General features: G+C 42.7%; 1 protein-coding gene across 3 annotated transcripts in view; it reads left to right on the forward strand.

Annotated features, from left to right (window-relative positions):
* PRKG1 (protein kinase cGMP-dependent 1) overlaps positions 1-27,641 on the forward strand; it is a 583,016-nt gene that overhangs the window by 100,573 nt on the left and 454,802 nt on the right. For all 3 annotated transcript variants that reach the window (XM_035137531.2, XM_035137530.2, XM_060274879.1), the window contains exon 2: positions 15,208-15,374. In XM_035137531.2, coding sequence (XP_034993422.2) covers positions 15,208-15,374 — 167 coding nt within the window. The remainder of the gene's footprint in view (positions 1-15,207; positions 15,375-27,641) is intronic.

Raw genomic sequence — 27,641 nt, forward strand, 5'->3', positions numbered from 1 at the left:
TGGATCTGAATTCTGATGGATGCTGGCCTATTTACACAGTACTTGGTGTGGGATTTGCAGTACATTTGCATGTAGAATTTGATGCTTCCTTTTCAGACTGTAACATTTGCAAACTTATTAACCCTTCAGGTCCTATACAAAATTAGCCAGTTTGAAAAAAGGAAAAACTAACCTACTTGTTAAAGTGAATGTATTTGATTCACACAGGAATAAACAGTAAATTACAAAGACTCATGTAAACAAAGTTCTCTATTTTTCTAATCAGAGCAGCGGAAAAGGAGCATAATGTATACAAATGACATTTTGCAGTGGCTGCAGAAGAGTGTAGAATGTTACCCCTTGTTTCTCAATTCCGAAATACATGTATCAGCATTTAACAGTCCATGTTACAGCTCCAGCTCAAGTGCAATCAAAGAAGGAAAAGGGGAGGGGGAAGAATTGTTGCAAGTTGTCTGTCACTCAGGATAGTAGAAATCTTTTGAGATAATTTAATCAGTTGATCCTTCTGGCTCTGTGAGTAGGTCTCCTGGGTATACTCACCTACAAAGAGAAACTAGCAAGCCTAAGAAATCACTAAGCTGATTTCCCACTGGCATTTGAACTCCAGGTTTTGTGGTGGAATAAATGACAGCTAACTATATTCTATTTCAATTAGGAAATAAAAAGAGCATGGTTAATCACAGGTGTATCTGTTCTGGGGTGGTCAAATGTTGACTGACCATGTCCTTATTTATGACTATATTCCTTTCTCAATTTGTTTTCTATTACAACCAGTATTATCATTGCTGTCATATACTTGTTAAGGAGATGCAGAGCTCAAAGAGAGTCTTAAAAGGTTCATTAGCCTTTTGAGGACACGGGTGAATCATCATCTTTTCAGACAAAACAGCTCAGCTTCCATTGAGAATTTAATCTCCTAACAAGGTTCTGGAAAGGAATTTCCCCAATGTAGAGCATAATACAATAGAGGAAAGTTTGTAATTACACTAAGCCATGTGTTTTAAACTGGTAACATTAAATTTTAGTGTTCATGCAATATGTTTTATTAATGCAGCCTGAATATTTATAGCATCAAGAGAAGGGAAGGAGACACCACAAAATGTGATGCCCATAATGTTTCTCATCATGGAAAAGTCAGTATTAATGAAATGTCCTTTGTTGGTAACCTCTGTTTTCTTCTCTGGGAAAGTGCCTCTAAGATGGTGCTGGGCATACTGTAGTTCCTACATGCAGACTTCCTAGGGCAGGGGTACCCAATGTGGTGCCTCCAGATGTTGCTGGACTACAATTCCATTCACCCTCCTCCTCCTCCTCCTCTTCCTCCTCCTCCTCTCACTCGTAGCCAAGTAAGATTGTCTTCCATGAACACGGTCTTAACAGCAAATCCGTAAGTGACTGTGGAGGCCAATTCTGGATCTACACATCCATGTTTCCAGAAGGGAGTTTTTCATGGTGAGGGTTTGCCACATTGACTAACCCTGTCCTAAGACCTGGAGTAGTCGCTCTTGGAATCATGCAACCAATGCCACTTTGTATGTGCTTCCCTTCACTGTCACAGGAGGTCGGAGCTGGTATGCTGAGGCAAAAAGGGTGCATATCGTAAAAATCAAAATGTGCCATTTCCGCACTGTACCCCAAGTCTACTTGCAGCTACTTCATCATTATCCTGACATTGATTTTTCTGAATGAAATATAAAAGTTGGAAACAGATTTTATTAACTACATGTTTTGCTTGTAAAAGTTAAAAGTTTTGCTTTAAAAGTTAAATATTAGATAATAGTGACTAGTATATTCCGTTGGATTGTGTGTGCTTAATATAGAAAACAACATCACTGTATACTCAAATCCTGGAAAGCAGTGTTCTCAGTCTTGGAATCCTTTGGCCATGGGAAAGCTACCAGATCTGTAAGCCTTCCAGAGACAAGCATCCTTCTTCCTGTGTCCTAACAATTTGTTACTTTGGCTTTTCTTCCCTCCCAGTTAAATCTTGTCAGATTGTTTTACAGTCACATTGTTTACACATTTCATTCTTGAAACTTTCACACGCACAAAAGTTTTAGCTGCTGTTAGGGGGTGGCCATGGGAGCTCTTTTTAAAAAAAGAATGGTCCTCTATTTGGAGGGCCTCCATTCCAAGTCCACTTTAAAGATTAAGAACCTTGAAGTTGTCCACCAACAGTTAGCAGCACCTGGATGGCAGACTGAACAAGCACACAGGTCACCTGGTCACACTTGGTTCCCCACTATGATGAGATGTATTACATTTCTATTTAAATTATAGTACTGTGATTATTTCTAATTTTGCATATATACTTTTGAATCACCATATGCATATTTTATCCAAATCTGAGCATTCTGAGTCATAATTCAGCTCTCATAGAATTGTGTATCTTAGGTTTGTTCGTTTAATTTTTATTTTTTTGTATTTCTGCAAATCACAGGATTCCCCTGAGCATGTAGTGGTCCCGTTTTGGCTCCATTTCTGTCAGTACCCACCACCTTATTTCTGTATTAGAGTCACTGTCATGTAAATGTCAAATAATTCAGGCTTAGTAAATACTTCTCTCTGCTTTCACAATGATCACATATGTTCTTTTAAAATTTCACTTTCAATAACAGCCTTTAAGTAGAGCAAATTAGTGACTTTGCCTGCACTTAGTGAAGTCAAATTTCCCAATGACCTTTGCTGGAATAAATAATAATAATAGTAATTTATTATTTATACCCCGCCCATCTGGCTGGGTTTCCCCAGCCACTCTGGGCGGCGTCCAACAGAAAAATAAAATACAAGAATCTATTAAACATTAAAAGCCCCCCTAAACAGGGCTGCCTTCATATGTCTTCTAAAAATCTGGTGGTAGTTTTTCTCTTTGACATCTGATGGAAGGGCCTTCCACAGGGTGGCCGCCACTACCGAGAAGGCCCTGGCTGGAAATAAGTAGCCTCCAACTCTGTATGAATGACGTTGTCTAGTTAATTTGGAAACCCTAATAATTCCACAGATTGGGCGGTGGAATGGGATTAAAGTAAAACAGAGGCTGCAGTGTTCATTTTCAATAAATTAAAGTGAAAAAATACTTTCTCTGGGTTTAGGCCTACCAGTATATCATTTTTCATTTTTTTTCCATATAATTTTTATTAATTTTATAATAAAAAAAGGAAATACAAAAAATAAACAATCATCATTTCACACCTTCTTACATCCCCCCCCATGAGTCCCCTCCTGCCACAAGAAAGACCCATGCTGAGCAAATAGTCGAAGGTGGTTCATTTTAAGTGGCTGGGTTTCTCCCCTCCCCCTCCCCAAGGTCCTCCCCTACCCCTACCCCTCCCCAAGGTCCACCCCTGCCACCGGTGGGCCCCAGAGTAACAGGGGAAGACTGAGCAGGGTGTCCGCCCAACCAACATTCCCAACCCCAAAACCCACAAAAAAAGAGAAGGGAAAAAAAAGAGAACAAACCAAGAAAAACATGAAAGAAAAAGAAAAAAAAGAAAAGAAAAAATACATAAAAATTCCCAACTCTTCACATTATCATTGTGACTTCCTCAGATCTCTTCTTCCTTGTTTTCCTAACTTCTGTAATTTAATATGGCGAATTTTCTACTCCAATTTCAACTCTTATTCTTATAATATTGACTTATTCCTCCTCCTTCTTCATGCTGCCCCCCCTCACAAGTCCCCTCCTGCCACAAGAGGAACCTGCTAGGTGCAGCACTTCAAAGGTTCCATTTTTGTGTCTGGGCTTCCCTTCCCCCCCCCCCCAGAGCACCTTCTGCCACCAGGTGTTTCTGGGCAGAGAAAGGAGGAAAGGCGGCCCTCCATCCAGACACTTATCTGAACACAAAAATACTAATACAAATCTAAAGATTGTTTCCCAAGCCATTCTTCTACCTCCCTCCAGAAAACTAAATTTTTATATCTACTAACTCTCCTTTCTCCTCCCGGTGTCCTCCCCCCCCCCTAGATCAGCAGTCCTTTAACAAGCCAAGATTTCAGAAACCGTTAATCAATCACCAAAATACTTTTTAACTAGAATTTTTCACCCAACTCCCATTCTTTCCCACTTCCCAATCCAGGTCTCTGTCTCCCCCCCCCTTCTGCCGTTTCTTTCCCTCTGTTGCCCATGCCCAATTTTTAGTCCCTCCAGGAGTCTTCTTTTCTTGAGTCTTTAAATCATATTGTTGTTCTTGACAGCTGTCTTTTTCCTTTTCAAGTCCTTGTTGTTCTTCCTCCAGATCACATTTTTTATATTCCATCTCAGTTTTTGCAAAATCCACTTCTTGTTCTTTAGTCTCAGGTAGACTTTCCACATTATCCTCAAAGTCCTGATCTTGAACCAAAGTCTCTGCACATGTTATGCTGGAGTATTGCAGTGTCCTGTAAATGTCCTTCAAAATCTCTAAATAGTTCAGAACAGTCTCTTGGAAGCTTGGAGAATACATTGTTTTCATTCCTTCTAACCACAAACAGGCAGGAGATTAGGAGGCAGAGCACACTGGAAATTTCCACTCACTCACAGTTTCCTCCATCTTGGCTATTCCTTCCATTGTCTTTGACTCTTCCACAAATAAATCCTCTCTTAAGTCCAAATGCTTCTCTTTTAATAAAATCTTACAGCCAATTGAACTATCAACGAATTTTTTTGAAAAAATTCTTGTCTTTTAGCAATTTTGACAGCTTTGACAGCTGTCAAAAAAATTTCCCCCCCGACGCACTTGCTGTTCCTCAGGAGGTGCCGGCACCGGGATTTGTAAAGAGATACAAAGTCTTTGTTTCAGGTGCTAATAACAAAGTATTTTTTTTCGGCTTTGGAATGTTTAATGCGCCTCTTAATCAGCCATTAGGAAGAGATCGACTCCCGTTTTTAAATCTCTTCCGATTTTTCCAAATTGGTAATTTTAAAGTCCAAAAAGTCCCAACGAAGATTTCACTTACTTTGAAGAGGTCTTCTTAAATTCTTGGGAGAATCTGCCGTTGCCCGGTAGAAGACTCGGGGCTTCGCTTCTCGGAGGAACCGATGTCGACCAAAATGGCTCCCGCGACTCCAACTCCGCTGGCTCTCGGAGACTCTACTGTGTCTCCGGGCAGCAGAGGAGTCGCCAAAAAAACGAAGCCTGCTGGTCTCTGAGCCTTTGGGACGCTCGACCTGAAGTTCTTGTGGGGAATCTGTGCGCCCCGCGGAATTCCCCCCCCTCTGCGATGCCAGGGACTGCGGAGCGGCGCGGCAGACAAAAAAAAACAAATTCCCATTCGAAGTTACTTCCATTTCTAAAATAATGATACTCACTATTGTTTAGGAAGTTGTCTTGGTAAACTGGTTTATGTATAATCTTATTAAACCTTCTGCAATAGGTAGCTTTGGGGGAAGATATTAGATACATATGTGGTATAGAGGTCTATCAATGAAAATGAGGAATGATAATGTCACAGTGGCGCTGGTGGCTACTCTAGAGTAACGACTCCTCACAGCTCTGCATTTTATCTATTTATTTAGTGCAGTCTATTTACAGTGCTGAAACAGTGCTATGTACATGTTGTCAGTCGGGTGCAGAACCTCCGAATGGAGATTCCCGCGTTTTCCTCCAGCAAAGTAGCCTGGGGATACTAAATCTCCGCCCACGACGTTTCCTGCGCAATTCCTGGGTCACTGGGATCGGTCTTCTTCCCGCGGCTTCCCTGCTTCCCCCTTCCGTTCCCAAGCGGCGCCTTGGCTCGGCTACCTTGCCCGAGCCCTGGCTCCTACTTCCTGATTCCTCGCTAGAGACATCCCCCTCCCCGCTCCCACCTGCGCTTGGGGAAGAGCTTGTGGTTAAGATGGGAGGCGGCTCTCTATAGCTTCTGTCCCTCACAGATAACTAAATGATGCCTTAATGTGCCTGGGTCAAACAACACTTTCATGCCCTGCTTGCAAGTTTCAGGGACTTTTGGAGAAATGGACCTTCAGCTATTCATAAAATCATAGAAATATAGGAAGCTGCCTTATGCTGTCAGATCATCGATCCATCTAACTCAGAATTGTTGACAGTTACTGTCAGAGGCACTCCATGGTTTTAAAGGAGTTTTTCCCAGCTTAAACTGGAGATGATAGGGGTTGAACCTAGAGCCTTATGTTTTTAAAGTATGGGCTTTAGTACCACTGTCCCATGGCCCTCTCCCCTCCAGCAGACTCCCATCCAGGTACTGACTTAGTCTGGTCCCAGTGAGCTTCCCAGATTAAATGGGATCGACCTTGCTTAGGGTAGCACAGCCCCCACTAATCCAGAGAAACAATTCTTAAATTTTAAAGATTTCATTGCTTTGGCTTTAAGAATCTAGTCAGTGAGGAACAGAGTACATGTTAGAATCTCCTGCTGTATTAAGTTGCAAAGCAGCAGTGCAATGAGAATACAAAGGTTAGTTACCGTGTTTCCCCTTTTTTAAGACTTAGTCAGAAAGTAAGCCATGGCAGCATTTTTTAGCATTAGTGAAATCTAAGACACCCCCCGAAAATAAGACATACCTCCATGCGAGACCGCCGAGCACCCCAGCCAGCCAGAGGGGCCTGGAACCGGCTGCTGTTGCTGCAGCGAACGCATGGAGCGCCTGGCCTCTTCTTTTCTTTTCTTTTTTTTGGGCTTCCTGAGGCCTGCCGCCCCGCCACCGGAACCGGCGGCTGCAGAGCGGAGTGCTCCGAAGCAGCGAGCGCTTGGAGCGCCCTGCAGTGCCTGGCTTCTTCTTTTGCGGGGGGGGGGGAGCTGCCAGAGGCCTGCCGCCCCGCCGTCGTAAACGGCGGCTGCAGAGCGGAGCGCTCGGAGCGCCCTGCAGCCCCTGGCCTCTTCTTTTTTTGGGGGGGAGGAGCTGCCCGAGGCCTGCCGCCCCGCCGCCGGAACCGGCGGCTGCAGAGCGGAGCACTCCGAAGCGCCGAGCGCTCGGAGCACCCTGCAGCGCCTGGCCTCTTCTCTTTTTGTTTGGCTGCCCGAGGCCGGCGGCTGCAGAGCGGAGCGCTCCGAAGCACCGAGCGCTCGGACCGCCCTGCAGCGCCTGGCCTCTTCTTTTGGGGGGAGAGCTGCCCGAGGCCTGCCCCCCGCCACCGGAAGCGGCGGCTGCAGAGCGGAGCACTCCGAAGCGCTGAGCGCTCCGAAGCGCTGAGCGCTCGGAGCGCCCTGCAGCGCCTGGCCTCTTCTTTTTTTGGGGGGGGAGGAGCTGCCCGAGGCCTGCCGCCCCGCCGCTGGAAGCGGCGGCTGCAGAGCGGAGCGCTCCGAAGCGCCGAGCGCTCGGAGCGTCCTGCAGCGCCTGGCCTCTTCTTTTGGGGGGAGAGCTGCCCGAGGCCTGCCCCCCGCCGCCGGAAGCGGCGGCTGCAGAGCGGAGCGCTCCGAAGCGCCGAGCGCTCAGAGCGTCCTGCAGCGCCTGGCCTCTTCTTTTGGGGGGAGAGCTGCCCGAGGCCTGCCCCCCGCCGCCGGAAGCGGCGGCTGCAGAGCGGAACGCTCCGAAGCGCCAAGCGCTCGGAGCGCCTTGCAGCGCCTGGCCTCTTCTTTTGGGGGGAGAGCTGCCCGAGGCCTGCCCCCCGCCGCCGGAACCGGCGGTCTGCAGCGCCGAGCGCCCGGAGCGCCCAGCAGTGCTGGGCGGAGCGCCGAGCCAGCAGCCTGCCGCCTTGGTGCCGCGCAGAGCGCCCAGCAGCACCCCAAGCCAGTGGCCTGGCCCTTCCGAGGAGGCCTTAAGGTACAAGACATCCCCTGAAAATAAGACACCGTCTGTTTTTTTGAGTAAAAAAAGTTATAAGACGGTGTCTTAAAAAAGGGGAAACACGGTAGTCTGCCACCAGCATCTGTGTTAATTTTATACTGGGTTCATCTGCCATCAGGAATTGCCATCAGGAATAAGGAGGAATGAAAGAAAGAAAGAAAGGTCATGCCTTCACCTCCCCCGCCTCTTCACTTAAGCAAACAAACCTGCCTTCACTCTCTGTGATTCCAGACTTTTCAATGGCATTCAGTCACATACCAACAAACTCAGGTTGCATAATTATAATTGTGTGGGTCATATTGCACAGCAAACCTGCTTCCCTGAAAAGCCCCATTCACTTTGGCTGTGGTCTCACCCACCACCAGTGTGTGGTGCCTAGCAGATTGCTTTCAATATTGCCCTATGCAAAAAAATGAATCTGCACTCTGGGATTAAATGAACAAATAAAGAAATGTGCATTGGCTGTATCTCCTCTCTGCCCTTTGGAAATGTTGTCAACATTGGTGTTCGTGCTTCTTTAGAACTGTTTTTGATGTCTTTTGTGGTACAAAACTCAGCTGAAATTCAAGCTCGGTTGTATGTCACGACACCTTGTGCACCTCCTGAGCTGTTAAAAGTCTGAACCCCTTAATATAATGTAACTCATCAGGTGTTCAATCCAGTTCTGAAGTTCTAATCCCTGCTCTTTTATGCTTTGTGATTGATTTAGAAAGAGATGCTAATTAACTTTTGTCATAATGTTTATTATATGTGACTGATGCTATTAACCCTACGAGGAATTAATACGTCCACATTGTCCAAATGTTTTCAAAAGAGTTCCATAAACAATAATTGTTCTCTGTATAATTTATGTATAACTGGCAGATTAACTCTACTCAATCACTGCACTGTGAGCAAATTACCTGCTAATTATACTAGTCTGAACTTCTCTTGTTTTCTAAGTGTACAGCACTTAATGGTGTTCTGTATCAGTGATCACATTAAACCTTTCTAGTCTTATGAAATGCTGAAAAGTGAGAGGCTTAAATTGTCTTTTGGTATTATTCCCTGGAAAACCAAACCAAACCAAACCACAACCCCCCCAAATCAGCCAAGCAACAGTCTGGCCCCCCAAAACACCCAACACATCACCCTCCTCAAATTGTAACAGGCAGCACTTCCAAATGCTCTCCCTTCCCATCATCCCCACCCCATTCTTCCAGACACTTATCAGCCAATTCCTCTTCCTTTCCTTAAAAAAATAGAATAGAATAAAAGGTCAGCTCAGCTGTGCAAACTGGAAAGCAAAGCACAAGCTCCAAGTGCCCTTCTTCCTTTCCTATTCTAAGAGTGCCTCTGTGGCCACGTGGAGTCCAGAGGCATTCTGGGGAGAAGATAGTGACTGGAAACTTGAGCTTTTCTCCCAATGGTAAAACTACATATCAATGAACCATAAAAACTCCCTAAATTTGCTACTAATTAGATGGAACAGGAAGCATGGGGTATTGGTGACAATGGAGTTGTCGGGGGCACCTCTAAACACAACAAACACTGCTGGCCCCAAGGCTAAATGAATATTCCCCAAAGCCTATCTGCCTTGAAATGTGTCCAGTAAAAATGGTAGGCTTGTTTAGACAGTCTCTAATAAAATCATCCTTTAGATCAGTTTAGTGAAGTGGCTTCTTGTCTACAAAAACAAAGGAAAGTACAGTAGCCAAAGGCTATTTGTTGTCCTGAAAAAGAACTTTGTACACCCCAGAAGCAAAGGATAAGTTAAATGGCTTATTTCATAGATAGCAGGAATAGTGTAAAACTTAAGCACAACTGTTTGGGTTTGGATGTTAATAAAGCATGATATGAGGTTCAGATACTTTCAGTATTTTTATCTGAAGTAACTATTCAATTATACAAGATGTAAACTGCATTTCATTAAATGCTCTAGAGGAAATTAATCACTGCTGTTTGGCAGGTACCTGGGAAAAATGTGAATGTACAAGATTTGCAATGATGCTAAGCTGCTTTCGTGGTCTCTGTAATGAATCAAACCTCACCAAGATGAAAAACACGTACTAGTTGTATTTTAATTAGTTATCTGCCATAACACTGTGGACAACTAAATAAGGCAAAAAGATTCTTCCACTGCTGCCACACTTCGGCTGTTGTTCTTTGGGCTAAAGTACATGGTAGGATGAATGAACTGAGCAATATAAGATGGGACTTAGGAGAAACATGATTAACTTTTGAAATTGAATCACATTATAAAATTGTGGTTTTTAAGTGTGAAATTACATGAAATCAATATATGGAAACTCTGAGCACATGGAGCTTTTATGAGCATTGCCAGTTGTAGAAGAGTTGCTCACAAGTGAGGTGTGTGTGTGAGAGAGGTGGCAACTCCAAAACTGTTTTAACAGGGAAGTCCTGAGATGCAAATATCACTTTCACATGGAATTTGCTGGTGTGAATTTTGAGGGAAATTTGGTTTAGATTCCATGTTAATGATGCTACTATTATCAATAACAATCACTTGGTTGTACAAAGAAACAGTATAATTGCAGCCGTTTTACAAAGCACTTGTCTACACCTACATATTTTGCAGTGCGAACCCATGTATATTGCATTATATATAACAACTTTTTATGAAAATGCACAACATTTGTGTGTGTTTTACATGAAAATCCCTGCCAGTGCAATATTTGGGGAGCAGCGGTGATGATAATGGGTTTGAGGAGACCCAGAGGCACACTGGTCAATAAAAGAAAAAGTGGACATATCATTCTGGATCTTTGCTCCACAAGCAACAGTGCAGCCATTGTAGAAAAAGTTTAAAATGAAGAAGAAAGAAAACACATTATGACCTGTGTCATTAATGTGGCACTATCATTTTTGTAAACTGCTTAGAGACCTCATTACAATCAAAGGGCAAATATATTTTGTTCAATGAATGTAGGACCCTCCGTAGACCAAACCTAGTAGTGCCATTGTTTGAGAAGCTGTATCATTTTACTAGCAGGAAAGGTGGCTTTAAATATTTAGGTGTGTTTCAGTTCACTTGTTCCTGCAGAGCTTTTCAATCCCCCCAAATGCTCAATTTTATATTAGCAGCAAGTTTATATAAAAAAAAACTATGTATAATATTTAATTTGCTGCATTTGTCAGGGGTGCAGCTGTCCAATTACTACAGGAACCTTTCATTGTTGTCATTCTCAGTTAAGTATTGTTTGTTTACAATTTTTGTCTAAAATCCCAGCTTGCAGGGCTAGCGCAAACCATAATTTGCAATTTTGGGAGGAATTTCCGTGTGCAAGGGGGAAGATAAGAGAGAATCTTTGAACACATGCCTAATTCCAAGCTCTTCAACATAGTGCCAAATCGTACTAGTTTGCCATCATGTCTGAACTGAGCTAGAGATGTCAGTCAAAGGTCACAGTGGGTCAAAATATATAGAATTGGAAAAACAGTTTGTATTTGATCAGAGACAGAAGAATAGCTAGTGAAGATAACTGAGAATAATTTTCATGCAGTCTGCACAGCTAACAAGGCAAATAATCCTACTGACCAGAATTTGAGAAAGATGTAATAAACTAAAGGAAGATCAGGAAGAAGGAAGTTCCTGTACTTTCAATGAAAGGTTACAAGAATGAATTTTAAAAGAATAAAATAACAAATATATTTGTATTGTCGTTGAAACTTGAAGGACATACTGGAAAGAAATGTTAATAACCTAAAGCTATGCACACTTACCTGGGAGTGAGCCCCGGTGAACACTGACTTACTTCTGAGTAAACATACATGCATTTATGGTGCAACTGTATACATATTCTATATTTAATATTTTGCTCTTAGATTGAAAGTTGACTGTTATTAAGGAAGAAGAGCAATGTGGCTTTGTTCTCAAATAGATTACTTTGGTGTTCTTGTGAAGACGCTTCTACCATATCAGTTTGGGGGGTAGAGACTATGCGATGCATTAAATATAATTATGCATTCCACTTAGACTCCTGGCCATGTCTAGCTCTAGCAGCTGGCATGGCAGGGCATGTGCTGTATGATCCAGACTGATTCAGCAGCTAACCAAAGTGACAGCATGCAGAGATGTCCCCAGTGGCACTGCAGAGGAGACAGTATTGAAAGATTGTCTTGTATATCTTTTTGGAAGAGTCACAGATTATATTATGAGATTTTTTTTTAAAAAAAGCACAATACTTATAGTTTGTGCTGTTAAAATGCCAAGGTGTACACAGTTCTGTGTGGTGATTAAAATATGGTTGCAACTGACTATCTGATAGGGCAGCATACATACTCTCCAACCTTTCTCTGGTGAAAATAGTGATGTCCAGTGCTATTTTTCTAGAAAAAGAGGCTCTGGAACTCACCACGAGCACCTCCCTCATTCTCTTAGAATGGCCATAGTGCCCACCTGAGAGCTTCTGGAACTGATTTCAAGTGAGTTCCGGCTGGAAAAAATCCATGGGGACGTCCTATTCCATACCCTCCAACATTTATAGGGATGTCCTAAGGAAAAGCAGGACATTCCAAGATCAAATCAGAAACCAGGATGGCTTCTGTAGATTCGTGACTGTCCCTGGAAAAGAGGGTCACTTGGAGAGTCTGAGCATATCAGCATGAGAACATACAAAGCTTGAGGATGAGTTAATTATGCTGAATGACCTGATGATCAGCTCAATGCTATGAATGAAGGAACAACAAACTGTAACTGATTATGAAGACCATTGGTCTTAGATGGGTGCCCCTTATTTAGAAGGTTATCCTATATAATAATATGCGAGTGTCTCTGTGTCCAGTCCGTGTGTCCGTGGGATTGCGCTACTGTGCATGTGCCCCACGGACAGCCGTTGGGACTTGGAGCGCAGAGACTTCGGACGGGATAAACCAGGGCCGTGAGAGACATTACATGCTTGCATATACACAACCATACAAAAAAAAAGTGTGCGGCTTCCCCTTGCCTCTGCTGTGCTACGGAAGGATCTCTCTCTTTCCTCCTGGTTTCTTCTCCGTTAGAGGGGAAGGAGAGGAGGCAGGCGTGTGCCGGGAGGGAGGGTAAGGGAGGGTAGGTGGGTGTGGATAGAGAGAGAGAGAGAGCTGCGAGTGATGTGGCTGCTGGGCTGAAGGATCATTTAGCCGTTACTGAGGGGTGAAAGCAGGAGAGCAGGCGGGCACAACCGCGGGGCAAGGGGGAATTAGTCCCTGGAAGTGTGTGTGGATTTTTTAGGGGGGTGGGTGGGTTGGAAGGGCTGCTGCAACTTGGACCAGCGAGGGGAGAGAGAGAGAGAAAAGAGTAGAAAAAAGAGGGTGGGAAATGGTGAGGGAGAGAGGAAGCTGAGGAGGCAGCTGGCTGGGGCGGGGGACGGGGAAGGGACTGAGTGAGGGTCTGAGGTGGTGGCGGTGGGTGAGTCACCGGGGGGGGGGAACTCCGCTAATTAATTCTAGCACCCGTTAATTTAACGGGCTTCATGATACTAGTGTATAATATTGTTACAAGGTTTTTGTGTGTGTGGAGGGGGTAGGCTGTAGGCTTGAGCCGCGCTTCTAATTCCTGGGTGCTGCATGGGTTCAATTGCTGGAATAGCCAGGCCAGCCTTGTAATGGCCAACCAAGTAAGTATGGGTTGTTAAGGCAACAAATGGAGTGGCTCTGTGCCAGAGGAAAAATGAGTAGGTCACCTTCCCTCAACTGTCTGTCTGTTAAAAAGACAAAAGGCCAGATTTTTAGAGAGTTGAGTGATGTGAGCTAGAAGCCAGAAGCAAAAGCGGCAGGTTGGAGAGAGAGAGGGGGGGGGGGGGAGAGAGAGAGAGAGGGAGAGAGAGAGAGAGACAGACAGACCTGATTTCTGTTGGCATCCAAGGCTATGGATATGGGAGAAGCAGGATCTCACCCAGGCTATCACCTCAACACAGGAGGCTAGCCTGGATTATATGTTAACCTTTGATGGATCCAGGGGTTAGAAGAGTCTCAAATTCAAAACACTACATTGTACTCCCCAGCAACACCAGGAGGGCCACAAGTTTCCTACCCCTGTATAAGTTTTTAAAAAAAACTGAGAGGGGGGAAACAACATTCAAAACATAGTTATCTAAGCAATTAAACCAGCCAACCTTCTCTCCCCTGGTTGGCTGGAGAATCTAAGAAACAGCAGACCTTTCTGCTCCACACATTGTATGTGAAGTGCTATTTGCATGCACCCACAGTCACCCACATGCTCTCCCTTAATATTGAAGCTACCTTGAGACCATAAAATATTTATTTGGCATATATTTAAATGACAATTAAAGGCAGGTTTTGGCAAAAGAAATTAACCAAGAATCTCACAAATACACATGGATGGATGATATTTATCTTTTGAATGTTACCATTTATAAATTATGTTCTTTAAGCCCCAGTTTGTTCACATTTATAATTTTCAGATGCTCATTTGCACAAAATCCCTTAAGAAGCTTTTAGACAATTATTGTCTGTAATCTTTATGTTGTTCACTGTATTATCAGATGGATAAAGATAGATTTGATAGACATACTGGGGGAAATTCGATATGTAAATTATGATGACTAGAGCACAGTTAACATTTGTGGTTGCGTGATTCAGAGTAGTAGATAATTCTTCTTCAAGTCTTATGCTGATGCTTCATTAAAAGCTTTGTAAGACATTATGAAAAAACAAAGGGATTGGTCCTACCTGCATTGTTGAGATACTGAACTATGGGGATTTTTGAAAAGGTTATTCAAAAACTACTGAGCTATTACAAGTACCACTGGGAAGAACATGGTCCTTTTAACGGTTATTGAAAAATATATTTACAAAAAGATATGTGGTTACTCTATATTTCTTTCATTAAAACCAGACAACCTCAAACCTTTAAAGAAGTTTTTATATAACTAAGATACCTCTATAATTTTTGGTATTTGATGCTGGGGGAACTGCTGAGGTAAGGTTGGTGGGAGTTAGTATATGAAGTTATTGTTGTTCATAACAATATAGTTTTTCTTGCAATGATGTCTGAATTTTAGACTGCTTTATTCCTACAACATAATTGCAGTTTTTTGTATTTTTGACTAAGAGAGAACAATTAACAAGTCCCCAGATTATGTACGTTCTGTTTCAACGGGTGCTAAGCATAGACCAAGTAGTGACAGTATTTGGCATAACTATCCTCTTGTGGTTCATAAACAGGAAAGGTCAATCTTAAAAACAAATTCTGAACATACAGGTGTTCAGCACGTCACTTCCCACCCCCACTCCCCTGCTTCTAGATTTAGATTTTGTGAATGAGTTGTATTGTATATGCATGGAATGGTGTGTGTGTGTGTGTGTGTGTGTGTGTGTGTGTGTGTGTGTGTGGTGTGAATTGTTTGTTATAAGTATTTTCCAAAATTGAAAAGTAAGAAGTTTTTTAAAAAAAGATTTTTCACATCAGACAATGACATTCACACATGCTGCTTTGGGGTGTTGATTAGCACATTTTGACATATGTTTCCTTTCTCTCCATAGGTCAAAGGATCTAATAAAGGAAGCTATTCTTGACAATGACTTCATGAAGAATCTAGAACTGTCACAGATCCAGGAGATTGTGGATTGTATGTATCCAGTGGAATATGGCAAGGACAGTTGCATTATCAAAGAGGGAGATGTCGGTTCACTGGTATATGTCATGGAAGGTATGTTGTACAGCTGTTTCATTCATATATACTGTACTGTATATGTTTTCCCTCTTGGCTGCTTCCATAGGGACTATCACTATATTACATGGAACATTCCATAGTGGCTAGAGGATGCAATGGTATTCTTATAAAGGATTTCCACTCATTGCATGTTGCTTTCATACCCAGTATGGTACTACTAGAATTCATTTTTTACTATATCAATAAGACTGTGGTGTATCTGCACTTACATTCAGGGTTGGGAAATCTGTGGCATTCCAGGTGATTATTGGCCTCAATCTCCTATTATCCTTCACCATTGGTCCTGGTGGCTGAGGCTGATGGAACTGGATTCCAACAACACCTGCCACAAGGGTGGGCAGAATTCATACTTGAGCGATCTTCTTTGTTCTTTGCTCGAACCCTGAGATTTATGGACACACACTTAGATGTAAAGAATTCTGAGCCCAGGACTTGTTTTGAGTTCTAGAACTGTCTGGAGCTCATAGTACATTCCTTGTTACCTTCAAGGATTCTTCATTTCAATGCTATAATTTAGGGTGGGAGGGGAAACATGTCTTGTTACTGCTTAAATAACTACAACTAAGAAATCCTTGTCTATTTCAAATTCCCAGAGATCTTGCAATAGATCCATATCTGTCCACTCCTGGTCAGAAGGCCTACTGGTAACCCACCCTGATTACAGTACATTGCTTTGAACAATACAGCTGAAGTGGGAGTGTTGCAAATCTAGTCTCTTTCACTTTGAGTGAGAAACCATGTGATGGTGTGTGGTGCCCTGCTGCTATACAGAGGTTGTGAACACTCTTACCTGCAGATTGGGTGCAGGGCTAGAGTACATATTGAGTGAATGGATTGGACTACACTGGGCAGAATCCAGTGCAGATTTTTGTTGATACAGACACAATCTGAGGATTGCTTCCCAATGTAACAGTTTAGAACACTGCTATATTGTGCATATTCAGCTGAGTGAAAGGCACACACATTGTAGAACTACTTAGGAAATTTCACTATGCATATTATCTAGATGTATATTTTAATCACGTTTGCATGATGTTTTCAGATCTGGGGATGATTCACAGTTTCTGTGAAATTCTAAACTGGAAAGTGGACTTAATACTTTGATCATACCCTAGGGTTGTCATATTTCAAAAAGTAAAAACCAGGACACTCCAAGCTTTCTTCTTCTTCCAAAAATGCCAAAATAACGTGATTGACTTGCCTAAGATCCAGGACAAAGTGCCGCCTTTCGGGAATCCCCCCCGGACGTCAATTCCACCTTTGAAATCCTGGTAATGTCTGGGAAAATCCAGACGTATGGCAGCCCTATCATACCCTATCATCTTTTTAACTATTTGGTTACATGTGGAATCCTGTTGTCATCTTTGGAGTACACAACATAAGAAGATAGTGACTGTTGTTTTAGGGTGTCAAAAAACTAGAAGTTTGAAGACCTGTATTTGAAAACTTGAAATGTGGAGACCGGTTGTCATTACTACATATGGATCATTTATTTTAAGAGATCAGAAAAGTGAAAAATTATCACTTAGTGCAGTGTTTTTAATACTAAGATTGCTGATTATAAAGTACCTTGATAGCTTCATGTGTTATAAGTATCACTTAATTGCAAAATATTGTTCTTATCCTTAATTTGTATTACATGATGTAAGAAGTTTTATCATGTTGCTACAGCACTGTCAGATGTTCTGAAAGGAGGAACAAGAGCTTTACAGTCTCAAGGGCCCAAGATAGGTTTAATAATCTATCTGTTTCCTGTATAACAATTTAATCTCAGAGAATATGACAGGCTTCTGAGAACTGGCTGAGTTTTCTCATTGTGTTTTCAATACCTTTGAAAAACAGCTGGTGGTGCAGTTGTTGGCACTGCATTTATACATCTGTCATTATCAAAGGGTCTAATTTGGCAGATTTTTGTTCATGTTTGCGGGGTTTTTTTTGCACCAGTAAGCAGCCCAGGCAAATTGATACACTTTCTGGTCACAACCTAATACCATGGATTTCCAAGATATTTAAGGCTGCTTGCCTAGAGGTTGGATTGTAGAGATTTTACGGGGCTCAGTGCATCTCCTACAAGTTTTTGGCTTTCTGGTTTGGCGTGAAAAAAAAGGACCTATTATTACAATATTGTGTAGTATAATGATTTTCTGGGTAAAATGGTCCAGCCCGGATTGAAGCATTTTTAGTTACCGGTAAATGTTTTCAGTGACAGAAATTTAAGCACATGCTTACTCACCTGTTGAAATCTATGGAACAATGTTTAAATTTGCCTGTGTCAGTCATGCCCTCCCTTGTTTTGGTGCTGAAATAAATAAAGGGAGCCTCAAAGCTACAAATTATGCTTTGAAATGTAATTTTATTCCAAAACCTTAATGCTGCTCTTAAATCACTAAAAAAAACCAACAAAAAAAACCCTGCTGCCCTAAGTTTGTTTTCCTATCCTTTTAAGGCTAAGCCCTTTTGTCCAAGAGCAGTTTTGTTTTTTCTTTCAGCTTTGGTAGTGCATGCTTGACTAGCACAATGCTGTGCATTATGAATTGGTGACTGAGAGAGGTCCCTGAACTTGGTAGCGCTATCCTAACTATGTCTACTCAGATGTAAGTCCTATAAAATTAAATAGGGTTTACTCCCAGGTAAGTGTGGTGGTTACGACTGCTGTTTTTCCATTCTGTGCTGGAAGCAGTACTAACAAATTTTATGTTGCAGTTTTAAATAGGAAGTAATAACTTCGAAATTTCCATTGACATAACATATGAGAACAAAAAAAATACATTACCAAGAAATAATGGAGTTTCTCAAAATGTTGATATTATATTGATATTTAGGTGACACTGGCAGAGGAGAACTTCAAGTTCAATTAAGAGTGCTTAATCCTTCCGCTACAAAAATCTCCAGGTCATTTTTATTACCTTCCCCCATCCTGGCAGTCTCTGGGACTAGAAATAAGCACAGCTGTGTGTGTGTGTGTGTGTGTGTGTGTGTGTGTGGTCTCAGGGATGGGACTTTTGCAGAGAAGAATCAGCGGGTGCTGGAGGGTTATGCACCTCTTCCTCCCACCTGGTGATTCTCCCCTGCAAGTGTTGCCCCAATTTGTGTTATACCTTTGGGAACACTTATCATTTGACACAAGTATGCAGCAGCATCCTAGGTGAAATAGCAACTAGTTTGTAAATGAGCTGCTTCCAGTATCGGGATGTGTTAAAATGCATGGGCTTGGGCGCATCTTAATTTTATGTGAAACTGAAGTAAAGTACTTTTTAAAATGATTTTTTTGTATTATTATTATTTTTAAAAAACTTGTGTACCACTATATCGTAAAAAATATAAAAGCAATTTACAACAATATCAATGTATAATAAAAAACAATGTAAATGCTTTTAAAGTCAAGAGCCATCAACTAACTATTATGAAAAGAGGATTGCATAATTTTCTCCATAGGACTAGTGGCACGGAAGTGCTTTCAGCAGGTGTTGTTAAAAGGTGAAACAGAAGGCACCAGCTGAATCTCTAGTGGCAGAGCATTCCACAAGACTAGACCAATGACACTAAAGACTTGGGTTCTTGTTGTCCGTTGAGCCTTTCCAACTCCAGAGCTGGCCAATGACATATCTTGGTGACTGAGCTGGTATATAAGGGTTTTGGCGGTTCTTAAGGTACAGGGCTTTGTAAATTAATACAGATGGACCATGGTTGGTCTAGAGCAGGCATCCCCAAACTTCGGCCCTCCAGATGTTTTGGCCTACAATTCCCATGATCCCTATCTAACAGGATCAGTGGTCGGGGAAGATGGGAATTGTAGTCCAAAACATCTGGAGGGCTGAAGTTTGGGGATGCCTGGTCTAGAGTGAGATAAACCAGGAGCCTGGTTTTGGATGATGTAATGTTATGCCAAGCCATGGCTTATCTCACAGTTGTGCAGTAGTGGCAAGAGGGCTGAAGGAGTAAAGCAGCTGCTATCTTATCTCTGGAAATCTACAAAGTTTCCCATTCACACTAAGCCATGGTTTGGCAGATTGGGTCAATATATAGGTTTAAATGGGGTCCAATTTCTACAGATATCTTGCAATAAACTGAGGACCTTAAACAGGTTGAGAATTAGTGCTAACCTGGATTATAAGAATTCCTGTGCCACAGTACTATTGGCTCCCATAGTCCCTGCATAAGGTCCCTGCAACGTCAGCTTGCTGTTACTGGGAAGTACAGCCCAGTCTTTTGATGGTCACCAGATGTGATAATGCAGAGAATGCTTTCAGGCTTCTGGAATTTATCTGGCTTAACCAGTCTAGGTGTATCTGCGTACTGAAAATGAAATTATAAAGAAATTAAACGAAGTAATGGATAATGGCAACTATAGTGATGTGATGGTAGCAAGATCAAATGCTTGGTTTCACTGGTAATATACATTTTCACTAGAGCTTACTTGTGTGTCACTGATTCATGACTACATGCAGCATATACTGTTTATGCTGTACTCATTTACCACACAGAGGAGCATACCGGTATATTTAATTAGCTGACATACTTTGTGTTTCAACATTTGTGTGGAACCTTAGAAACACTTCCAAAAGTGTCCCCCTTCTACCTGCACTGCATCCAGTAGAAAACACAATTTTTGTTCTTTAAGCTTCCCCAAATGTTGAGCTCCATAATTCCAGGGTCTTCCTGGGTCCACTGTTAGCAGTGATCCAAAGTGGACCAGCCTCCCATACCTTCCTCCTTCCTTATTTTCCAGTGCAACACATAGCAGTAGCAGACCTAAAATTCTTTTAAAGAAACAATTATTCAGAGGGGGGCAATCTGCTTTTCAACTGCAATAGAAATTGGTGCACAGATGAACCTTCTCCTTTCTGCAGCCCCTAATGAATTTTCTTCAAACAGTTTTAGAAATCTGTATGCAGTTTGCAGCATATGTAAACTCTAATTGCTGCTGTGGAGTTTACAAAACCCAAAGGTGCAGCTTACAGACGTTCTAAGTGCTGCATGCTAAAATGTTTATAATGTCCACAATTGCATCTCTAGTGCAAGAATTCCAGTATATAGACTGGAGGATACACTACCGTAGATAGACTGCCTGTAAAATTATATGGGTAGAACTTGGATGTTTTATGGAATATTATAAAGAACAAAGGTGCATCAACTCTAGTTCTCTTCTGCAAAGTGGGGCAATCAAGCAGGCCTCCTCCCCAACACACACTATCTAGCAACAATTTGCCAGTGATTAAGCTCTGTGAGGATTCTGGACTAGATGGTTCACTGGTCTGACCCGGCAGACTTTTCTTATCTTCTTATGAATCTTGTGTTATCTTTGTTTCCTCATTTGCTGTTTCTTCCTTAACATGTAAGACGCAGTAACATGTTCTACTGCTTTATTAAATGATTTACTTTACTTTTCTCAGGACAATGGTGCAAGGGATGGTTATAGAATACACTGGGTGGAATTCACAGTTGCGTTATGATGTATTTTCAGTGTGTGCAAGCATTTCAGCTTGCTAGACAGAACTTTCCCCCCTCTCCTCCCTCTGTGTGTGGGCAGGGGGCGTGTGGGGGAGGAGAGGGTGATTGTTCTTCACAGGGCTTTTGCTGATCGAGCTTGTTAGGTGAATCCCACCCATTATGGTATGGTATTACATTGTATTACTTACATTGCATAACTATCAATATTTTTCTTTATTGTTATTGTCTATGCCCATGAGTGTTTGCAATATCAATACATAATTTTGGTTTTGATTATTTTTTTTATTAGCTTGTCTGCATTTTCCTAAACCCACTTGATTTTTAGCAGACTTTTGACAGTGCTGCTTATGTTTCTGCATGAGAGATTAGTTGTATAACACCATGCAAAAAAACAATATAATAAACAGGATATGTTTGCTGTGGTTATACATTCCCCATAAGGGTACTCAGTGAAGAAGCATGGCCTTTATTAGCATGAATTCCTGCAAACATTTCCCCCTCAACCTGTCAATGATTTTTTCCCCCCAATCGTCTTCTGACCTCCCACTCCTCATTGGTGATTATGATACACATTAGTATTTTATGATGCCTAGCATGTGCTAAGCCTTTTAAAAACCAGGACTGGAAAAAAGAGAGAAAAGTCTGAAAGGTAGGACTAAAGTGCTCATGTAAACCCACACTTTCTCCCTAATAAGGATGACTGTCACCGAAATGGTATGAAGTAGCCTTGCACTGCCCCTAGTCATGGTCACTGGATGCAGAGCAGTGTAGGAGCAACCATGAATAACAGCAACAATGCTTCCATAAGGGTTGTGCTGTTCGTGCATGAAATGAGATAGCACATGCTCCATTTGTACTTCGCTTATTGTTATCATCACAGGCTTCCCCCCACTTACGCAGGGCTTACATTCCATGCCCCTGCATGCATAAGTGCAATCACATAAAGTGGGAAGAGGGAATGTGAGGAGGAGAGAGATAGGGAGAGTGCGCAACGTGACTCCAGAGTAAGAAGACTTGGAAGTTGGCGACTCACCCCCAGTTTGCAGAGAGGCAGTGGTGGGGGGTAAGGGGAGTGAGGTGGACCAGGCGAGTGTCAGGGGAAAAGGCTGGGCTAGGCAGGTTGACCTTCTGCCCCCTCCACTTTCCCCCCAAGCCCAAACATGAGCAAAGTCAGGAAGAGAAGAGTGGGTGCCTCATTCCCAAGCGGGGGGTTGGGGTGCTCTGTGTGTGTGCAGGCTCCATCCCAAATCACACTGGCTGCAATGTACCACAGACAGGCATGGAGCGCCGCCCAGATGTGGCGCCAAGCAGAGACAGGTGGACACTCTCAGGAGGGTGAATGTGGTGCCCTGGCCAGAATGCAGGTGAGCGAACAAGCAGGTGGTCAGAAGCCAAGCTGAGGCACCTCTCTCTCTGTGCGCTGGGAGGGCTCTGGCTACTTCAAGACATGGCAGTTTTGAAAGCATGCACTGTAGCCCTTCCCTTGCTTGGGCAGCAGCTCTGAGTGACTTCCAGGCAGGAGGGAAAGCCAGTCTATTTATTTATTAATTTTGCAGAGGCTTGGATGCACCTAAGGAGGGGGGGGGGAGGGTGGTGCCTGTATTACATTTTTATCCCATGTATCTCCCATGGAGCTCAAGGTCATGTACTGTCCTAAGCATACCCAGCTTCCAGTGAAATCTCTCTGCTTCTCTGCCACTGACGGCAGCAATAGTCAGGGTTCTGACAGGGTCACCACCCGCCTAAGTGCACATCATGGGTGAACCAGCATACATACCTTCACTTCAGTGACATCGCCATGTCAGTTCCCATTGCAAGAAATTAGATTTATTTCTATGAAGTTGAAAGTTCAGGATAACTAAGACTTTGCAGTTGTGGGATGGTTGGTTTTAATTTCTGTGCACCTATTTTAAGGCATCAGCTTAGGCTGTCACACCCCATGAACCTGAGCAATACCTGGAGGTAACTTAGCAACCATGTCCTAGAGCAAATAAAGTGTTGGAAGGTTTGTGTGTGTGGTGTGAGTAAATGTCCTCTGGAGACTGCTTGAAAGCATCAGGCTAATTCTCCATGACCTCTCTCAACGCCTAAATTCTGCTAGAATGCTGATGCTGACACAGAAAAGGGAGAAGTGAAAGAAAGTCAACTTTTAAAGTTGAAGAGCAAAACAAAGCAAAATTGGGCTGGACATGTACAGTACAGTCACCAAAGCCAATTATCCCTTTTCCAATTATGCTCGGCCCAAAACATTGTTACAGTGTTCCAACACCATTTCAAAGAAATGTAGTTATGTTTACTCTAAAGTCCATGAAATAAATTTCTGTGCGATATTCAAAACCACGCTTCCTGCCATTGTTGCCATAAGGCAATTTTTTTGGTTGGTTTTCTTGTGGCCTTCCAGCTGTTGTTGGGTTCCACCTCCCATTATTCCCAGCTAGCATAGCCAATGGTCAGGGAGTGATGGGAGATGTAGTCCAATAACAGCTTGAAGGCCACAGTTTCTCCACCTGAGCCAATATCTTTGCTTAGTTTAGATACAGAATAAACAGCTGGTGCTCAGAGCTCAGTTATACTTCATTTTGTTATCTTAATGCAAAGCAGTAGTTCACTGTTCTGCTTTATTTGTGTGCCTCCTTTTGCTAAACATGTTCAGCTTTCTTCAGTCATTATTTTTAATTAAACTATTCACAAAGGCCAGAGATGAAGAGATGGTGCGGCATTTTAATACCGCCAAGGCTGCCCTAGGTTAACAGCTATCAGATGTGTGGGTGTTGCTTCTTCCTAATGAGGATCAATGTGTTATTTCACATTTTGGAAGTAGAAATCTTTATCCTATTGCGCTTCTTCCAAAGGTGTCTACATTAGTGTGCCATACTTAACAATTGAATCATCATGAATCCCCCATCCCAATATAATTGATCACTTAAATGATAGCACTATTGCTTTTTCATGAATACCAATATAAATAAATTTACAGTTTTAAAATATTATTTCACAAGAATTGCAGTTCCCATGAAATATGAGGGCAAGTAATTAATAATATTTTATTTTAGCACTGGATGCTCATAGGAAGAGATCAAATTTTGATTTAAAGCAAATCAGATCCCTATATTGAAAATACATAAACTAGAGGTGTTTCATTACTTCACAAAATGCTTGAACTAATGGATGAGGATAGACTAGCTAAAATTCCATGTTATGTTGAGCTATGTGATCTTTTTAAAAATAAAAGACCCCAAAAACTAGCCTGGGCAGACTGTGAAGTGGAGCAAGGAAAGGACTGGCAGGGTGTGACAAATTGAAGCACTTTTGAAATGTTTATTTCTGTCCGGCTGGCAAAGAGTTAACCCACCTTCAGCCTGACTGGCATAGAACTCTGATGGGGGCGGGACTGTGCCCGGTTTTAAAAAAAGGAGGGAGAGTCGGTTTGGTCAGTTAGGAGGGAGAGGGAGGAAGGTGTGGTGTGGTGTTATGTGGTGGCTTGTATGAAGGCAGTTAAGAGGCTAGGACAACTTAAAGTTAAATGTTTGACTGAGTTTATTTTGTACAACTGGAACGAAGCTAATTAATAAATGACACGTTAAAGAATCACTTATGTTTTTAACACAATAAAACTTCATCTCTGTTTTTGCCAACAAGAGGTCCGTCTGTATTTTTCCAGCGAGGTACCAGGACTCACAGCCGTGGTGACTCAAGAGAGGGCAAAACTCACCTCAGGCAGGGAGGTGGTGGTTTGTGTCCTGAAGTTACACGGAGGAGGCTTAGAAGGGTAACCTGAGGTGCCAAGAAGTTGCCAGAGTGCATAGGGCAAACTTCTACAGTGGGGGAATCCAACTGAGGGAGACCCTTTACTGGAGGCAAGAGGTTATTCCTGGGGGACAGCCTAGAGTTTCTTAAGGTACCAGGTCACGCAGGCTGGAAGGCTCTCCTTACTTAGAAACCCATTAGTAAAAGGGGTTTATTTTTGAGGCGGCAGGACCAGAGGGTGGGTGTTTTCCCCTCTGGATTCCTGTGTCGCAGTGATAGTAAGGCAGAGTGGGACCAGGGTCGTCACATTTTTGGTGGCAGCGTCGTGATCGAAATTAAAAGCTCACGCGCCTAGTTTGGTTTGAGTCTGTCAGGATTTTCCTGTGAGGAAAATGACTCACGTAAGAAAACCCAGAGAGGCAAAAGGAGATGAAAGAACGGAAGGGGCTGAGGGAAGCCCAGGTTCTGAGGTAGAACTGATGAAACTACGAATTGAGATGGCCCGAATTGAAGCTGAGAGGGAAAAGATAGCAGCTGAAAGTGAGAGGGAAAAAGCCAGAATTGAAAGTGAGAGAGAGAGAGCTAGGATTGAAGCTGAAAGTGAGAGGGAAAAAGCCAGAATTGAAAGTGAGAGAGAAAAAGCCAGAATTGAAGCTGAGAGGGAAAAGATAGCATCTGAAAGTGAGAGGGAAAAAGCTAGAATTGAAGCTGAGGAGAGAATGCAGTCAGAGAGGATAAGGGCACAATTAGAACAGGACAGAATGAAGCTTGAAGAGATACGTTTGCGATCAGAATTAACTCAGAGTCCAGTTAATAATGATAGTATCGCAATTAATTTAAAAAGGTTCCCCAAATTTGGAAAAGACGATAATGTCGAATCGTTTCTATTTACCTTCGAACGCGTTTGTGTGGAATTTCAAATACCTGAGGAGAACTGGATGCTTTATTTAAGACCTCAAATTTGTGGGATACTAAGTGAAATTTATGCTGACCTGAGGGAAGAAGAGCTGTCAAGTTACCAAGTATTTAAGCAAAGGGTCAGGGTTCGATGTGGGCTCACGGCTGAACAAAGCAGAAAGGCTTTTCGTGAGGCAAAAAAGGAACATAAAGAGACTTATGCCCAACTAGCTAGCCGCTTAGATAAATTACTTGACAGATGGATTCAAGGGAGTGGAGTGAAGGACTTTGATGAGTTAAAACAATTAATTTGTTTAGAACAATTTTTTAAGCAAATCCCTAGCAATTTACGTTGGTTCTTGAGGGATAAAAAACTGAAAACTGTGGCACGGGTTGCCGAGGTCTTAGACGAACTACAAGGTGATTTCAATGAAATAGCATTCCCAAAACACTCACAGAAGGGTAATCCATGGAGAAACAGAGAAATTAAAGACAGGCAAGAAAATTTTCCTGTCAGGGAATCAGTTTCTGACAAGACAGGGTCTAAGAAAATCACTTGTTTTTTCTGTAATCGTGAGGGCCATGTACGTGCCAGGTGCCCCCTGCTGGTTAAGTCGCAAACTACACCTACTGCAGCTAAACAAGTAAAACTGGTAATGCAGTCACAGGAAAATAGCTCGCCTCAGACAGAAGGCTTAGAGAAAGCAGATAGTCCAGCTGAGACTACTTCCAAGGTCTTACAGGTCTGGAGGGCTGAGCAGGAGTGCAACCAAGATTACATGGAGCCAATTGAATTAAATGGTCAGTTTTTTTTAGGTTTGAGGGACACAGGAGCAGAAGTCTCACTTGTTAAATCCCAATTTGTTCCAAAGGAGCAGTACCTCAAGGGTCAGTCCTATAGTTTAAAAGGCATATGGGGGCCACATTTTGAAGTACCATTAGCTGAAGTTGATATTACCTACAAAGGATTTTGTGGCAAATGGAGAGTAGGAATCCTAAATGAATTGGAGGTACCCTTTTTAATAGGGAATGACCTAGCTAGTCAGAAGCACCGTATTCAAGTGATAACTAGGTCACAGTCTCAAGTCACTGAGAGTAATCCTCCTGCAGTTATAGAGTCACCCATAGATCCTAGTGAGGGTGAAGGGCTGATTAGCGTGCCAGTGGTCCAGGAGCACGGTGCCCAATTCTTGAGTGATCAAAAAGAGGATGAAACTATAAAAGAGCTGTGGGGTAAAGCACAAAGTCCTACTGCAGAAGTAACTGTGGAAAACCCCTGCTTATTTACCACCATTGAGGGAAGACTGTATAGAATTTCTAGGAGGAGGAAAACTGCTGCTGTTTGGGAAAGGAAGAAACAGTTAGTGTTGCCAAGAGCTTACCGGTTGCAAGTGCTACAAATGGCACACGACGCACCCTCAGCAGCGCATCTAGGCATTAGAAAGACTAGTGATAGAATCCAAGCAAGATTTTACTGGCCTGGGATGGGCAAAGACATCAAAGAGTATTGCAAGTCCTGTGTGATCTGCCAAAAAGCAGGCAAAAGAGCGGACAAAACGCGAGGCTTGTTACAGTCTATTCCCGTAATTACTGAGCCCTTTTCCAGAGTAGGAGTGGACGTCCTCGGGCCTATCTCCAGAGTTACAAAAAGGGGGAATAAATTTATTTTATGCCTCGTGGATTATGCTACGCGCTATCCAGAAGCAATACCTCTGAAGGACATTGACTCAAAGACTGTAGCAAAAGCCCTCATGTCGGTGTTCTTAAGGCTTGGATTCCCCAAAGAAATTATAACAGATTTAGGGACATCCTTCACGTCCAAGACCATGGAAGAGCTTTTAACTCTTTGTGGGATTAAGCATGTTAAAACTACGGCTTATCATCCACAGTCGAATGGCTTGACGGAGAAATTTAACTCAACCCTGAGCCGGATGCTAAAAACCTATTCCATCAATCATCCTAACGACTGGGATGAGAGGCTGCAACACTTCCTATTTGGTTATCGCGAAGTGCCGCAGGAGAGCACAGGGTTCAGTCCTTTTGAACTCCTATTTGGACGACAGCCACGAGGACCCCTAGACTTGATGAAAGCAGCGTGGTCAGGGGAGGAGCAGATCGACAGCCCTGATGTTGTGACGTATCTACAGG

This window comes from Zootoca vivipara, chromosome 5 (genome assembly GCF_963506605.1).
Source record: "Zootoca vivipara chromosome 5, rZooViv1.1, whole genome shotgun sequence".
NCBI classification, from domain to species: Eukaryota; Metazoa; Chordata; class Lepidosauria; order Squamata; family Lacertidae; genus Zootoca; species Zootoca vivipara.